The sequence below is a fragment of the Penicillium concentricum genome (assembly GCF_028827145.1).
Source record: "Penicillium concentricum strain IBT 3081 chromosome Unknown utg000002l_segment0_segment0, whole genome shotgun sequence".
NCBI lineage: Eukaryota > Fungi > Ascomycota > Eurotiomycetes > Eurotiales > Aspergillaceae > Penicillium > Penicillium concentricum.
The window spans coordinates 5,918,386-5,934,698 of NW_026622755.1; the positions used below are offsets into that span (position 1 = coordinate 5,918,386).

The 16,313-nt window shown below is 49.1% G+C and overlaps 9 protein-coding genes across 9 annotated transcripts; 2 read left to right on the forward strand and 7 right to left on the reverse strand.

Moving 5' to 3' along the window:
• Positions 1–243: 243 nt before the first annotated feature.
• On the reverse strand, positions 244–2,865 carry N7517_005937 (elongation factor G; the record flags this gene model as incomplete). The annotated part of the gene is made up of 4 exons (XM_056723667.1): positions 244–334; positions 396–2,425; positions 2,493–2,604; positions 2,663–2,865. The coding sequence occupies 4 exons, from the start codon at positions 2,863–2,865 to the stop codon at positions 280–282; spliced, it is 2,400 nt and encodes a 799-aa protein (XP_056579917.1). The 3' UTR covers positions 244–279.
• A 605-nt stretch (positions 2,866–3,470) lies between these two features.
• On the reverse strand, positions 3,471–3,952 carry N7517_005938 (50S ribosomal protein L36; the record flags this gene model as incomplete). Its single annotated transcript, XM_056723668.1, has 3 exons — positions 3,471–3,510; positions 3,592–3,626; positions 3,704–3,952. The coding sequence occupies 3 exons, from the start codon at positions 3,950–3,952 to the stop codon at positions 3,471–3,473; spliced, it is 324 nt and encodes a 107-aa protein (XP_056579918.1).
• Positions 3,953–4,600: 648 nt separating this feature from the next.
• Positions 4,601–6,419, reverse strand: N7517_005939 (threonine dehydratase, biosynthetic; the record flags this gene model as incomplete). The annotated part of the gene is made up of 3 exons (XM_056723669.1): positions 4,601–5,904; positions 5,964–6,180; positions 6,243–6,419. 3 exons carry the CDS (start codon positions 6,417–6,419, stop codon positions 4,601–4,603), a joined length of 1,698 nt encoding a protein of 565 aa, XP_056579919.1.
• Positions 6,420–7,175: 756 nt separating this feature from the next.
• rcf1 (respiratory supercomplex assembly factor RCF1) lies at positions 7,176–7,906 on the forward strand (the record flags this gene model as incomplete). Its single annotated transcript, XM_056723670.1, has 3 exons — positions 7,176–7,287; positions 7,329–7,388; positions 7,473–7,906. The coding sequence occupies 3 exons, from the start codon at positions 7,176–7,178 to the stop codon at positions 7,904–7,906; spliced, it is 606 nt and encodes a 201-aa protein (XP_056579920.1).
• An 897-nt stretch (positions 7,907–8,803) lies between these two features.
• N7517_005941 (MARVEL domain-containing protein) lies at positions 8,804–9,428 on the forward strand (the record flags this gene model as incomplete). Its single annotated transcript, XM_056723671.1, has 3 exons — positions 8,804–8,879; positions 8,927–9,212; positions 9,275–9,428. The coding sequence occupies 3 exons, from the start codon at positions 8,804–8,806 to the stop codon at positions 9,426–9,428; spliced, it is 516 nt and encodes a 171-aa protein (XP_056579921.1).
• Positions 9,429–9,841: 413 nt separating this feature from the next.
• Positions 9,842–11,433, reverse strand: N7517_005942 (uncharacterized protein; the record flags this gene model as incomplete). Its single annotated transcript, XM_056723672.1, has 9 exons — positions 9,842–9,941; positions 10,005–10,188; positions 10,238–10,316; positions 10,386–10,742; positions 10,801–10,900; positions 10,947–10,990; positions 11,040–11,169; positions 11,228–11,275; positions 11,336–11,433. 9 exons carry the CDS (start codon positions 11,431–11,433, stop codon positions 9,842–9,844), a joined length of 1,140 nt encoding a protein of 379 aa, XP_056579922.1.
• Positions 11,434–11,922: 489 nt separating this feature from the next.
• Positions 11,923–12,468, reverse strand: N7517_005943 (bZIP transcription factor; the record flags this gene model as incomplete). Its single annotated transcript, XM_056723673.1, has 1 exon — positions 11,923–12,468. The coding sequence occupies one exon, from the start codon at positions 12,466–12,468 to the stop codon at positions 11,923–11,925; it is 546 nt and encodes a 181-aa protein (XP_056579923.1).
• Positions 12,469–13,424: 956 nt separating this feature from the next.
• N7517_005944 (LYR motif-containing protein 2) lies at positions 13,425–13,972 on the reverse strand (the record flags this gene model as incomplete). Its single annotated transcript, XM_056723674.1, has 5 exons — positions 13,425–13,484; positions 13,539–13,562; positions 13,638–13,720; positions 13,780–13,837; positions 13,889–13,972. The coding sequence occupies 5 exons, from the start codon at positions 13,970–13,972 to the stop codon at positions 13,425–13,427; spliced, it is 309 nt and encodes a 102-aa protein (XP_056579924.1).
• Positions 13,973–14,395: 423 nt separating this feature from the next.
• N7517_005945 (NAD-dependent succinate-semialdehyde dehydrogenase) lies at positions 14,396–16,161 on the reverse strand (the record flags this gene model as incomplete). Its single annotated transcript, XM_056723675.1, has 4 exons — positions 14,396–14,513; positions 14,565–15,834; positions 15,900–15,987; positions 16,039–16,161. The coding sequence occupies 4 exons, from the start codon at positions 16,159–16,161 to the stop codon at positions 14,396–14,398; spliced, it is 1,599 nt and encodes a 532-aa protein (XP_056579925.1).
• Positions 16,162–16,313: the final 152 nt, after the last annotated feature.

A 16,313-nucleotide genomic window follows, 5' to 3' on the forward strand; every position in this document is an offset into this window, starting at 1 on the left:
CAAATAAGAGAGGTCATAATAAAACAATAATCTATTTGTTCAGATGGGAGAGTTTATCTTAATCTTGAAATACAGGTCCCAGAAAGTCACAATGTGATATAGTGCCATGCGTAAATAGTACAGGGGGGGGGGGGGGGGGGGGGGTTGATGAAAGAAGCAGCAGGGAATGAAACCAAAATATGCTGCTTCTTAGTTCCAACAAGAGCCAATGCCAGGCACTGCCTGGCTTGGGTTGCCAGAGTAGTCGGAGTGGGTGGGTGTTATTACATATTTTATCGTTTATTTCTTGTGTCTGTCGGCCTGGGCCTTGACGTACTTGGCAATGAGTTCCTTCCTGTAAGAGAAGATGGTTAGTAACGGACAATGTGTGAAGAGTAATTCTGATTGAAACATACTGCATGTGAGGAGGAGCCTTCTCGTAGTGGCTGAACTCCATGGTGTATTCACCCTTGCCCTGAGTAGCGGCGCGCAAGTTACTGCTGAAACCGAACATGCCGTTCAGACTGCAGTCAGCGTAGACAGTGAACTCGTCAACACCGGTCTCGGTGTCGTTGATAGTGGCACTGCGCTTGTTCAGCAGGCCGATAACATCACCCTGGAACTCAGTAGGAGCGGTCACGACCGTCTTCATGAGAGGCTCCAGAACAGAGGGCTGACTTTCGGCGAAAGCCTTGCGGAACGCCTGTTGGGTGGCGTTCTTGAATGACATTTCGGACGAATCAGTCATGTGAGTGGCACCGTCGTTGATGACCATGCGAGTACCAAGAACCTTGTGGCCGATCAGAGGACCCTTCTCACAAGAGAGGTTGAAACCCTTCTCGCAAGCATACAGGAACTTCTCCGAAATGCTGCCTCCAATAACCTGCTGCTCGAACTTGTTCTCCTCGAGGACGCCGGTAGGCTCCATGAATCCCATAACACGGGCGAATTCACCAGGTCCACCGGACTGCTTCTTGAGCAGGTGGTCGAACTCAACACGGTTGCCGATGGTCTCACGGTAGGCGACCTGGGGCTGGCCAGTCTCGCAGTCGACCCGGTACTCACGGCGCATACGCTCCACGTAGATGTCAAGGTGGAGTTCACCCATTCCGGAGATAATAGTCTGGTCGCTCTCGCTATCGTAGCTCACTCGGAAGGTCGGGTCCTCTCTCTGGAAGCGGGCCATGGCCTTGGAGAAGTTGGCACCGTCCTTGCTCTGCTTGGGCTTGATAGAGAGCGAGATAACGGGCTCGGGAACGAACATGGATGACATGCTGTAGCCGAGAGTACCATCGGTGAAAGTGTCACCAGATGCACACTCAATACCGAACACGGCACAAATCTCACCAGAGCCAATCTCGCTGACTTCCTCCATATCGTTGGAGTGCATGCGGACAATACGGGGAACCTTGACCTTCTTGTTGTTGCGAGCGTTGAAGACGTTGGAGCCCTTGCGGAGAGTACCCTGGTAGACGCGAATGTAGGTCAATTGACCGAAGTTGCTCTCTTCCAGCTTGAAGGCCAGACCAACAAAGGGAAGAGAGTTATAGGGGACAAGCTTGACAGGCGCTTCTTCACGCTTCTGGTCAAGTGCGAGGTTCTCCACCTCAGAGGGGTTGGGAAGGAAGTCAATAACACCGTCCAGCATGGGCTGAACTGACTTGTTGGCCAGAGCAGATCCCATGAAGACAGGGGTGAACTTCAAGCCAATAGTAGCTCGGCGGATGGCGGCTCGGATCTGATCCTCACTGGGTGTGATCTCGTCCAAGAACAGCTCCGCGATCTCATCGTCGACATCGGCAAGAGTCTCGATGAGCATGGTGCGGCGCTCCTCGGCAATGGCCTTGACCTTCTCGGGAATTTCATCCTTCTCCACAATCTCCTCACCACTCTCGCCAACGTTGTATAGAGCCTTCATACGGATCAAATCAACAACACCCTCGAACTCGTCCTCGGCACCGATGGGGACCTGAACAGCAGCGGCAGGGATCTTCAGCTTAGTGTTGATCTGATCAACCGCCTTGAAGGGGTTAGCACCCATGCGGTCCATCTTATTCACAAATGAGATACGAGGAACATTGTAGCGGCGCATTTGGCGATCGACGGTAATCGTTTGGGACTGGACACCCGAGACAGCACACAGAATCATGACAGCGCCGTCCAGAACGCGCAGCGCTCTCTCGACCTCGATAGTGAAATCAATGTGACCGGGGGTATCAATCAAGTTGAGGTGGTACTTTTGGTCAACACCCTCCTTATCCTTCTTAACCCAGTCACAGAAAGTGGCCGCGGACTGGATGGTAATACCCTTCTCACGCTCCAAGTCCATGGAGTCCATCTTGGCACCGACGCTGTCACGCCCGCGGACCTCGTGGATAGCCTTGATACGACCAGTATAGAAAAGAACTCGCTCGGTACAGGTGGTTTTACCGCTGTCGATGTGGGCCTGCGCAGGGAGAACTTCATTAGACAAGAGCGAAGAGCAGGTACGGATCGATTGGGATAGTATGTACCGCAATACCAATGTTACGACACTTGTCAAGACGAGCGGCCTCAACCGGATCGAGACTGTCGATGATGGCCGCTTGTGATAGACCGTCCGGGTTGGCCTTAGCAGCCTCGAGACTAAAAACAAACATTAAAAACAGTGATAGAAAGAGATCGATTCGACGAGTATACTTACACTGCAGAGGCAACCTCAGAGGCATTTCGGCGCTGGTCCCATTGTCCCAGCTTCGACTGATAAGCCGGCGCAACAGCGGCAGACCGGAACGCGGCCGTGGAAGCGCATCGCTGGCGCAGAAGAGTCTGGGGCTGGAAACGAGCTGATCTGGTCAAACCAGACACCGCGCGGGTTTGTAACCGCATAAGAGAAGGAGACCGCATGGTGATGATCCAACCACACCAGAATTGATATGATCAACGCGAATTGAATGTTTAGTTGGCTCCCCGAAAAAAGTTCGGGGAAGCCAGGAACGCATCACGTGACTATTTACATCGGCCCATCAGAGCCGGTTGATTGCAATTCGTTGGACGTATAGCCATCAAATCAGATATCAACATTGGAAACGACGATGTCTTGGTTGTTCGGAGGCTTGAGTATGGTAACAAGCTGTTGGTTGGAGTAAACTGCACATATATCCATAGATGTTGGTTATCCAAGAAAGACAAGACTGGAGATCATGATGAGTTGAATTGAAACATGAAGACCCAATAAACTTCATTGCAACACTAATATACAGGAAAAAGACACAAGCGCCGTGGTATCCAACCACTGTCTGGTTTTGAAACAAGAATGCAAAAGTATGCCGCCGATCCGAGTTCCGCGACGATAGGCCGTATATCCAAGGGATTTCAAGACGACCTGGCTATCGAGAGCATATTTGTATGCCTAGAAATATTGCCAAAATTCTCAGATTGTTCGAGTAAAGGCTGCCGTGGAAGGACAAAGTGATAGACGCTACCGGAGAAAATGATGGAAAGCAACAACTCTATTTCCCTTGCCGTTGCTTGTGCTTGGGGTTCTTCGAGCTAAAAAACGAAGAGAACAAAACGTTAAAACCGAACGACTTCAAGTATAACCTTCAATGGCACTGGGTAATCACAACTCACCAGATGATGTAGACACGGCCTTTCCGGTGAACGGGCTGTTTAGCAGTTAGCACCAGCCAAACCACGATTTCCCAATTTTCAATGTGAACATATTCAATATCCCAAATCATACCTTGCAGCCATCGCACAGTCTCTTGACGGAAGACCGAGTCTTCATTCCCCGAACCTGCTCCACCTGTCTGGCAGACGCATTCGCCACGGCAATGCTGTTGCCGGACTTTGCTTGTCCACGGAGCCTCGTCAGGCTGTTGCGAATCATGTGCGAGAAAGGACGTAATGAGGCGGTCCGGGTGGTCACAGAGGGGAGGAACTGGCGGAGGGCACCGGAGGAGGCACCGAAGACGGCGCGGAGGGAGAACATGACGGCGGATTTCGATTTTGGTTTATCTCCACGGGAGGTGATCAATTGGAGGCTGCGCCTCAAGTATCACCTTATGGAAAACAAGAGGTATCGGGGTGTGGTGCGAGGTCGATATGTTTGGCTCCAAAGGTTCTCTCGTGCTGCGATCGCAAATGTTGGCCGGAGCTTCTGTATCGCCGGTCGGCCGACGGGGCTGGCCGCTTTGATTGGTCGGCTTCGGACTACGAGTATAAGGACAGCAGGGAAAAACAGAAAGACAATGCGGAAGTGAAGATTTATCGAATGAGGACAGAAGAGCCAGCCTTATTCATTGAAGCTGTTCAGAATAGCTAGCTGGAATATCCCTGCTGGGCTGAATTGAAGACGTGATCCGCAAGACAGAATTTGCGTGTATGAATGCTCGACAGTGAGAAAAGGACATTTTAGGATATTTGTACTTATGCAAGTATGTAGTAAGAAATCCAAACAGTATGTAGACTATGGGACCTATGATACAGAGGGTCTATCGAAATGAACCAAACGCCAAACAAGAGACAAAACAGGCCTGGACCTTAAACCGCTTAAACCATAACAAGCTATAACAAGCTATGAACAATGCATCTTCTCGTTACCCACCTTCTATTCTTATCCGATTTTGAAACAAAATCCTTAGTCGGAACGCAAGAAGGTCTTGTAAGTGGGAGAATCAGTGTGCTCACTGAACGGATAGCCCAGATCCTGAAGGAATGCCTCCAAGTCCTCCTTCTCAGGCGACGGGCACTGGATTCCAGCCAAAACCTTGCCTACATCACCACCGTAATTGCGGTAGTGGAACAGAGAGATATTCTGTTCAGGGCGGAGGGTAGTGAGGAATTTGGCGAGAGCACCTGGACGCTCGGGGAACTCGAACATGAAGATGCGCTCATCGGCGACCTCGCAGCGGCCACCGACGAGGAATCGCAGATGGCGCTTGGCAAGTTCGTCATCACTCAAGTCCCGGCAGCTCATACCACCCTTCTCCAGCTCTCCCATGATCTTGGCGAGGTCTTCGCGGCCAGTAGAGGTGGATAGTGAGATACCCATCAGCACATCGGCGGACTCTGCGCGGGCATAGCGGTAGTTGAACGCGGTAACGGCGTGGGGTAGGACAATTTCAACTAGTTTGGCGAACGCGCCAGGCTTCTCAGGGATCTTCACGCTAAGGAGTGCCTCCTTCTTCTCGCCAAGGGCGGCGCGCTCGGCAACAAACCGCAGACGGTCGAAGTCCATATTGGCGCCGGAGGCAATAGCAATGAGCTCGCGGTTGGGGTCAGGGCTGGGGTTCTTGGCAATGTACTTCTTGAGACCGGCAAGAGCGAGAGCGCCGGCAGGCTCAACGATGGACCGGGTATCCTCGAAGGCGTCCTTGATGGCCGCGCAGGTCTCGTCGGTGGAGACCTGGATGACATCGTCGATGACCTCGCGGCTAAGACGCCAAGTTTCCTCGCCAACAGACTTGACTGCTGCACCGTCCGCAAAGAGGCCAACCTCCTTGAGGAAAACCCGGCTACCCGCATGGAGGGACTGAGTCATAGCGTTGGCATCGTAAGCCTCGACACCGATGACCTTCACCTGGGGTGCGATGCGCTTGATGTAAACTCCAATGCCAGCAATCAGACCACCTCCACCAACAGCACAGAAGACTGCCTCGAGCTTGTCCAGGTTTGCCTGGCGCAGAAGCTCCATACCGATAGTACCTTGGCCAGCAATGACATACGGATCGTCGAACGGTGGGATGTTTGTCAGATCATGCTGCTTTTCCAATCGATGAGCCTCGTCCTTGGCAGCATCAAAGTCCATTCCATGAAGAACCACACTTCCTCCCAAGCGAGCAACATTCAAGTGTTTGATGGCGGGGGTACCAGAAGGCATGACGATGGTAGCGGGGATTTTCAGCTTGCGGGCAGAATAGGCCACACCTTGAGCATGGTTTCCTATGTAGAGTGAGTAAGAAGCAATTCCAGTTTGTCTTATCTATCAGGTATAGACTCACCAGCAGAGCAAGCAATAACACCCTTCCAGCGCTGTTCATTGTTCAGATGAGCCATCTTGTTGTATGCGCCACGGAGCTTGAAGCTGAACACAGGGAGCAGATCCTCGCGCTTGAGAAGCACCCGGCTTTCCAGCCGGTTACTCAGGTTGACAGCATGGGTCAGAGGACTTTCTTCAATAACATCGTAAACTCGTGACGTCAAAATCAACCGGAGATACTAGAATTGCGGGGCAATGTTAGAATTGGAAGATTGAGAGTGGATTGCAAAGCTTGAATTACATCTGGATAGCCGTTGGGAAGCAGGAAAGCTTCAGGGATACCCCAATTGGGAGGCAAGCCGGGGGTCCTATGCTCGCGTTCAGAGGGCGGCGTCGGAGCGGCGGTATACTCGGTCAACGCAAGCCCGCTCATCTTGGGAGTGACAGGCGTCGCGACGCCGTTGGTTTCGTCAGACATAATGGCTTTGAGATGATTTCTACCAAATGGAGACAATCAATCCCAATTCTGATTAGAAAGAATTTGGAGGCCGGCAAATTTAAACTCTCTCTGACTCTTTTTTCTTTCGAAGGCGGGACCGTGATCGGAGGCCCTTATGTCATCAACCCTGAGTGCGAGCCCTAAACAAAGGTTGATTTAGGCGTGTTGAATGGAAAGTAGATGAGATCGAAGTGAATGATCGCTAAAATTTTCAGACAGATATGAAATTGTGTATCCCTTTGAGATGATTAAATGTTCGAGGGGCAGCCCTGGACAGGTATAGGGACGATGTACAAGTAGATAGCGGTCAACAATGAGGTGTTGTACAAGAATAACTTATCTTTGCTTTTATATTTTTATATTATAGGCGAGTCAAGAGATAAGGGATTCCTCAATAGAAGCATTTAGGCAAAATAGAAAGCCCAATGTCCTCATTCGTCTGGAGACATAGATGCTGTGTATGCTGTAGTTAGTAGTTCACGGGCCCAGATAGTTACATAACCCGATATGTTTGAAAACTTGGCGTCATACCACAGACCCTACCTACCAGCATCTTGAGTCTATTCCAACCTCGAAACTTCAAACTCCTAGCGCCTCTCGGTTTACCCTTTGCCATCCTCGATTTATAAGGATCGACCGAATATCCCTGACGCGAAAACTCCACATTCTGTGGACGCAATTGCACTCCGCCCGACCATTGTCAAGATACCCGACCCCCCCCCAATCAACTTCGCGATGAACAGGGATCCCGTGCCTTCGTCTTTTGACGATAACCCGTATGTGTCACACATTATCCGCGTGCCCCGCAAGCGGCACCCAACGATGCCGCAGAGAAAGCGAAGGGACGGTTCGTCTGCTAACACTTGGCCTCGGACAGTCAATTTACAGAAGAGACCGGTACTCAAAAATTCACACGACGCCTCAGGGAAGAGCCGCTCGTTCCACTTGGTACGCAATTCCCCCAGCACAAGCCCTCACATTTCCCCTTTCCATTCACTTCCCGACCTTAAAAACTCATACATACTACCACAGGATGCGCCGCAACATGCTATGCCCTTTACCGCGCCTACCGGTCGATGAAATCCGGCGACTCAGTTGAAATGAACCGAATGTTCCGAGCCCGTATCTACGCACAAGCCTTCACGCTAGTCGCCCTAGTTGCCGGCGGAATGTACTTCAAGTCGGAACGGCAGCAGCGCCGCGAATTCGACCAGGCTGTGGAACTTCGGAAAAAGCAAGAAAAGCGCGACGCGTGGTTGCGCGAGCTGGAGGTTCGTGATAAGGAGGATCGCGAGTGGAGGGAGCGCCACGCTTCCATTGAGGCTGCGGCTAAGGAGGTCGGGAATAAGCCGGCGCAACCAGCGCCCCGCAAGGAGTCTGAAGAGGCGAGGTCCTCGATTGAGCCCGCCGATGAGAAGTCTATTGGGGTTATGGATGCTGTGAGGGCTCTTATTTCACGGAACTAATGGCGTGCGCTCTGTAAGATAGGAGATATTCTTTTTCTTTTTTGTATATATGCATCGAAATTCTCCATTATGTGGATCTTCAACTGATGGATTGTGCTGTTCTAGAATGCATAAGCATAAGTGACAGAAGTACGATGAGCTCATCCGGTTGTCATATCGGGGTTATGTTGTGTACAGTCCGAGGATCGACGTGCCGAGGTCGAGATGTGTTTGATCCGCGCCAAACAAGCTTGAATGGCGGCACTAGCACAATAAGGTAAACCATGTTCTTGGCAACATCCTGGAAATATTTCCGAAAACACAGCATGTTGATTTTGGATCAGCATGGCCGAATTTGCTTTCTTGGCCGAGGCTTTCATGTGAGATCGACAAGGCTAGCGCCGTGCGGGCAACTTAACATATGATACTCTTATTCGGAACGGAAGTACCGTCAAGTGAACGTGGCTTTGAAATGGCATTGTTGAATTCGCAAGAGTATAGGATGAATGGCATTTTTCATCTTGAATACATGTAACATGGTCAGCTGCATGGTCAAAGGAGATGATCCCAAGGCGGGGAAGTTGAACTAGACATTAAACCCTAATTCGGAAAGCCTCAGGGTCTATCAGAATCCTGCGTCAAAGTTTTCAGTCATTGCTCCGAGACTCCACTCATCCAACCTAACTCTCGCAAATCTTCCCCAATGCACATCCTTTTCCGAATCACAAATGACGTGGGGAAACATGAGCTAGTCGCCCTGTGGGCCGTCTCTCACGAGAGTACAAAAGCCCATGACATTCCCTTATGACTGTAGATCTTCTCGCTTTGCAATCCTTTCCTCTATACACCTATCAAAGAGGCACTATATCCATCTGTATACGTTATACCCAACAAAAAAGAACTGTCTCCACATCCAAGATGCTTTCCTGGATCTACCCATTGCGAATCGTGCAAGCCATCCTGTCCCTAGCCACTATTGGTCTTACTGCATATGGTTTGTTTCACTATGAAATTCACCAGAACACCACTGACAAGATCTAGAAATTGCCTCTCTGTACGACGAATGGTCCTACTCAAATGTCATCTACTACATGCTCTTCAACGGCTGCTGGACAACGGCCATCGCAGTTCCCTACTTGGGCCTCGCACCCGTAGCCTACCCTCGATTTTCACATGAAATCGCCATTCCCCTCATAGAACTGCTCACCGGCGGCCTCTGGCTCAGCGGTTGGATCGCCTTGGCTGTCATGATCCCCTCGCCTGGCGCATGCCACTATTCCAGCTGCCACGCTCTCCAAGCTTTGATTGTCGTCGGGGCCATCCAATGGTAAGAACGGACACCCAAGGATCAATACACACATACATGATCTAACCTATTGTTCTGAGCAGGGCTACTTTCGTTGTCACAAACACCTTCGCCATCATAGACGTGAAGAACTCTCGCCGCAACGCGAAGAACCACCGCAACGATGCCCCAGAGATGACTGCAGCTGGGGCAAATACCAACGGCAACAACACTACCGCCACCGCTGATGCTGTCTAGATGGGCTTGTCCACGCCCTGAGGATATGTTTATATACCGAAACTTACGCAACTTGCAAACTATGATACGCACGTGGTTCAGTTTCATAGATGAAAGCGATACCCCACTTGGTACATTTGATGAACACATGCCCGTCCCTGTTTATATTCAAGGATTTCCTGATAATGCCAGAAATGGTCTGGTCATGTATCGACCTAATGTTAATACGATAATCTCCTTACTCTCTCTCTTTCCCCGACGGTCCACTCAATTTATACTATCAAAAAGGAAATTGTACCAACTTAGAATTCAAGTCTTGAAATCATGAGTTTAATCTAGTATTAAAAAATAGCATCAGCCTTCTAATCAATAAAACGCTTCAACGAACATAAATAACTGAGATACCCGAAAGATATATATATAGTTTGTCGCGATCAACCAATGTCCATACCGTCCACCTGGTTTATCGATTTCATCGGCCCGCTCTGGCCTGCGTGATTCATTTCTGAGTGGAATGCCAGTACCTCGCCGTACCTAGTAAGAATAGTCAGGAGGATGTCCAGATATGCGTCGCGGTGGGCTGCATTTAGGATTTACATGATGGTTTTCCAGATATCGGCTGGGAGATTTGCCTCGAGGAAGGCCCAGTCAAATGTCTCTGCTGCGACTGGTTCGTCGTTGGGATCGTGATATGGTGCGAGATATGGAGACGAGAGGGCTTCTGTTGCGGAGATTCGTACTTGAGGGTCGAATTCAAGCAATTTGTCAATCAATATAGCCGCTGATTTGGTTAGTGCTTTGATTTCTTAAAGGAATAGCTTGAAACTTACCATCTTCATTGGCTTTGGGGATGAGCTGTGATATTGGCTTGCGTTCTCGCTTCGGGAGTGAATTGATAAAGTTCAGTGTCTGTCGGAAAAAAGAAAAGCAATCAGCAAACCCCGTTCCTTTCAAAAGAGTATGATATTAGCTACTCACATTTTCGCTTGTTATATTGTTGATCACTTCTTCGGGTGGATTACCGAGTAGATCGGTGATAACACAGAACTGGTTAATATGATTCGTTCCGGGGAACAAAGGCTCGCCCAAGAGTAATTCCGCGAAGATGCACCCGGCACTCCACATATCGACTTTCTCGGTATACTTTCGCCATGTGAGCATAATCTCCGGAGCACGATAGTACCTCGTCGAGACGTAACCGGTCATGTGGGATTCTTGGATACGGGCCAGGCCAAAGTCACATATTTTCAAGTCGCAGTTTTCATTGACCAGAATGTTGCTTGGCTTTAAATCTCGGTGGATGACACCAGCTGAATGGAGATATTTTAAGCCACGCTGGAATTGTTGGTTAGAAAATGGTGCTTGCTGGGCGTTAGTTGTAGAGGGCACCAACCATTATTTGATACATGAAGTATTGGGCGAATTGGTCTTCGACCTTTTTCGCCTTGAGAATTGTATTAAGGTCGGTTGCCATCAGTTCGGTCACAATGTATCTGAAATTATTAGTACTTTCGTAAAGAGAGTAGAGTCTCTTCATACATGTCTTCAGAGGGAGAGATAAAGATGTCGGTCAAGTTGATGATCTGGCTGTCAATCAGATAGTTGTTTCATCCTAGCTGTCGAGATTCTCACGTTTTCATGTCGCAACTGTCTCAGTAATTTCATTTCTCGAAACATGTGTCTCGCAATAGCCGGTGTCTTGAAAGGTTCCGCGAGTTTCTTCACGGCGACAGTCCGATGAGCAAGCTGATCCCTTGCAGAGCTATAAGGGCACTGTTAGTTTCGACTGATCATAGTCTCTGCTCCACAAAAGATAATACCAGACAAGCCCAGATACTCCAAGGCCGAGAGGTTTCCATTCCGTATAGCTGGATCGTATAATCTTAGCATATAAGATAGGATGTTACAGGATTTAGCCTTTTTCTAACCGTTCAGTCGTCTCGAATATTGTACCCATTACTGATTTCTGGGAGAAAGTTGCCATTTGCTCCCCGTAGGGAGGCGTGAGTAAGGCCGTGGGCATCATCGGGAGATAGGATTGAAGTTAATAATGGCTCGCTATAATATTCGGTACATCAGTTATAGACTTAAAAACCAATAGTATGAATGATATAGCCCTGGAGAAAATGAAACAATATATACCTACAGTTCACGATGATGACATCAGAGGCTTTGTGGATCTCCCCACATAACCAGCACTGACCAGCACAGACCAAGTACTCTTGGCAATAGAAGACTCTTGCACGTTCGTCACATATTTTTTCTCTGCAGGTGGATTGTGTGCGTGTCTACCCCCGTGTGACCCGGTGAAATGGTCTACCTAGAGGGTTGAGGCATTCCGCTACGGATTTGTCATCTGGTATAAGCCTCATCGTCATATCCTATCTAGAATGTTCAGATGTTCATGCAATGTCATAGGTAGATTCGTATATTCGTTGATTCGTAACTATGAGTTTTGTTCTGAGATTAATATACAACTTGTAAACGCCCCGCTAAAAGAACAGTCCAAGGTCAGTTAGGTATACACATTGTCCGCATCGATAAAGTTTTCAAACATCGAATCGGTAAAACCATTCGGCTCGTAAGGGGTGAAATCGTTCGCGATCGCAGGCAACACCGTCCAATCGTTGCGATCGTATGTGTTTGCATCGTATGCGCCCGATCCGGTGGGGTTGGCATCATCTACCGATTCATCGGACCACGTCCCAGTCGAAAAGGGAGATGAGCTTGTAGGCAGGCTAGAATTGGCTTCCAGGTTGGGATTACCATGCAGGACGGTCTCGGTCATCCTGGCGAGCTGGTGGTTGATTTGGTGGTCTTGGCACTCGGCGTGCTGAAAGATGAGATTTTTCAAATCCCAGACTTCTTCTCGTAAACAGTTCAACTGTGCTAGGAGAAGGTCTTTCTTTTCGGTTTCGTCGCTAAGGCGGCGCTCGATTTGCTTGTGTTCTCTCTTCTTTCTTTCCCGGCATTTGTTGGCGGCGACGCGGTTGCGTTCGAGGTGCTTAGCCCGCCCGGGGCTGACGGAAGAAGAGGGTGAGGTGGGTGATACGGATTTCATGGTTGTTTTTTATTTTTTTGGGCCACGCTACCTATAGAGGTATTGAAAGTATTCGAGGTGATAAAAGAGGTAATAGAAAGTAATTTGGAATATAGAAGGGGTTTTTTTTTTTTTTTTCAGTGACTAGAGAAATTTCAAAAATCTCCGTAGAGATCTGACTTGATATATGAAACCATCAGCGCAGACTCGATATAAAGAGTCTGGACCAAAATCAATGACGTACTACTTCAAGGATCCGGACAAGATCTGGACTGAAACGAAAAGCAAGCTTCGAAACAGCTGCAACCTGGCAGCCGTTTCCGGTTTTACTACCCAATCATCCAATGATGCCTCAGGTCCCATAATTTGTGAGAGATGCTAGAAGACACTTAGTGTGGAGAGAGGTCTGTGGCAATTCTATTCTACATTGTAGATCCATATTAACCGCCAAGATTAAACTAAATTAAAGATGAGTCTGACATCATATATTTATATTCTAGTGTCTAGATCATCTATGAACAATAAGAGGTACAGCGTAGCAAACAATGTCTTCCAAGATTGACCGGAACTTCGTTTGCTTGCGGATTCAGATTATATACTGTAGCATGTCTCGATGTGGAGATACTAGAATCTCCTACACCCCCACTGAAAAACTTGGCTTCCATCCCGTAGTGGAACGAGCTTCCGAGGTCCCTCCAATATTTCTTTGCTTGCCCATCGGGGCTATAAGTATACCGACAGCTCATTGGAAGCCAGAACTGATCTGCAACCCCAACATGCTCCCTAATTGTGAAATCGGGGTTCATTCGCCAATGGAAACCTTGGAAAGTCTCCCTTCGTATCACTGTCCAATCAATAGTATGGAGGTTAACCCCCCAATGTCTACGGTTTCTTCCCCCTAATTCGACCTTCCACACTTTTGAAATGTGAGCTGATATCATACAAAATATATTTACATAGATGCCTATATACACAGCTCAACCAGCGATCTGTTCATCGATATAGCGTCTCATCGTCTCGAATTCTGATTTGCCTGTCTTTGAGTTCGTTAGCAATCCAAACTTTATAACACAACATGTAAATCTTCATACCGAAAGCAAGTATCTTATGTGTTGCTGCAGAGCAAAAAACCAGTTAGTTCGCTATTCTCAAATCTTTAAGCTTCCCAAGAGCCGAGAATATCAACCTACCACATCCGATACTTGGCGATGGCGCTCGAACTCATCACGTGCATATCTGTGCAACTCGGTCCGTGTTGGCGAAGGAGGGATCTCTGAGCAATCTGTTAGTTATCTGTCATACATAGCCCGGAAATTGGGATGGTGGGCGTACTTATTAATGCTCGCACAATTTCCCGCCATAATGATAGCACCCGCTGTCTTTGAATAAACTGCATTGTTTAATTAGTACATATACTTCAAAGCAAGCTTGAATTGCTTACATGGTCTAGACTGATGGAAGGCTTCTTCAGCTTGGATGGCTGACTGCGCGAGACCGCGGCAAGGAAACGGGATGAGGGACGCATTGAATCAGATCAAACCACGGCCTTATGTATAAAACGGAGGATTGAATGCGTCATGAAGTGTTTTTTTCTGATGATCGAGATGCCGATTAGTTCGTAGGAGAAGGGATATGGAGGGCGGTGAGATGGATATTTCTGCCGCAAGTACTGTGTTCAAGGTCAGGTGATGTCCTGCTATATGTGACGAACCGAGGGTGAAGAGGAAAAGGTTCATATTCCTATGGCTAAGGGAGGAAGAGAAAGAAGAATAATTGTTATTCAATCTGAGAAGAAGTAGGGTATTTATACCCTGATATCCGACAAACAATCTGCCCGCAAGCAAACAATGAGAGATGGGATTATCCGACACATATAAATGCGTGGTAGGTTTTTATCTAACAAGGATATAATATATAGTTTGGGAGTAGATCATTATTCAATTTTTTTTTACTCCTGTAGAGGCGCACCCATGCCACCGAAAGTAATACTCTTAATAGTCATGAACTCGTCAATACCATACTTGCTGCCCTCACGACCGAAGCCACTCTGCTTGACACCACCGAATCTATAGAAAGGTTAGAGCTTGAGATACGAATATAAGGAGATGTAAACTTACGGAGACGCAACATCACTAATCAGACCGGTGTTGACACCAACCATGCCAACCTCCAGGGCCTCAGCAACACGGAAGATGCGGCGAACATTACCACTGAAGAAGTAACCAGCAAGACCGACCTCGGCATGGTTAGCCAGTTCAACAACCTCCTTCTCGGTCTTGAAGGAGAAAAGACCAGCCACGGGGCCGAAAGTCTCTTCGGAAGCAAGAAGCATATCCTTGCTCATGCCCGTAAGAACAGTAGGGTGGTAGAAGTTAGGTCCGAGCGCGGTAGCCCGCTGCCCACCGATGACAATCTCGGCGCCCTTGGACGTAGCATCCTGCACATGCTCATGGGCCTTGTTGGCAGCGCGCTCGTGAATGACAGGTCCGTGGGTGATGCCCTCTTCGAAACCACCACCGAGCTTGAAGTCCTTGACCTTCTGGACAAAGCGCTTGGCAAACTCCTCATACACGCCCTCTTGAACGTAGATCCGGTTGGCACACACGCAGGTCTGGCCAGAGCTGCGGAACTTGGAGTTAATGGCGCCGGTCACGGCAGCGTCGAGGTCCTCGACGTCATCGAACACGATGAATGGCGCATTCCCACCAAGCTCCCAGGAGACCTTCTTGAGTGTCGATGCAGACTGCTTCATAAGGATGCGGCCGACGTTGGTCGAGCCGGTGAATGACACCTTGCGCACCTCTGGGTGAGTGGTAATGAGCTCGCCCACTGCAGGGGTGTTCTTCGAGGAGGTAACAATGTTGACAACGCCCTTGGGGATTCCAGCCCGGCGCGCAAGCTCAGCAATTGCGTTCGCTGTGAAGGGTGTCTCCTGAGGAGACTTGGCTACGACTGTGCAGCCCGCCGCCAGGGCAGGACCGATTTTTCGCGTAATCATCGCCGCGGGGAAGTTCCATGGCGTAATCAGACCGCATACACCAACAGGTTCCTTAAGAGTCATAACCCGGTTTCCGGGGACGGTGGCGGGGATTGTGTCCCCGTATGTGCGGGGTGCCTCCTCACTGAACCACTCGAAGAAGCTGGCGGCATAATTGACCTCACCCTTCGCGTCCGCAAGGGGTTTTCCGTTCTCCCATGTAATCAACTTTGCTAGATCATCCGCGTTCTCCATCATTAAATCGTACCACCGGCGCAACATGCGCGCGCGCTCGCGGCCTAGTGTTGTGCGGAATTTGGGGAAGGCTTCTGAGGCGGCCTCAATCGCCCTCTCAACGTCGGATGTATCGAGCTCGGGACATGTTCCGATCAGTTTGCCAGTAGCCGGGTCTGAATGAGACAGGAAAAAAAGGTTAGCGAGTCCTCCGCACCCTAGTATTGGATGTAGTATTTACCGTGGACTTCGAAAGTCTCGCCGGACTTTGCATCGACCCATTCGCCATTAATGTACGCCTGCTCAATGAATAGGGACTGGTCTTTCAACTGTAACCGATCAGTACAAACCAGAAAATCACATTCAACTGCGGAACTTACCTGCGGCGCGCTGTGTTTCATGCTGTATAGTCTCTGTGCGCGAGCTGTCGGGGGAATCGAAAAAGGATATCTCGGTCGAGGTCTTAAGAATTGGCGAGCGACAGGGCGAATGATGCGGTCCATTGTGAGAGATTGAGGGAGATACAAAAGATTGCGGGGAGGAGGGTTGGAGACGCCTTTAAAGCAGTTCAGTGGAGATGTGAGCTCAATGGTGATTTGCTTATTATGACCGAGAAGCACCGAGGATGGCAGATGAGATCTCAGAAGGGAAGCTC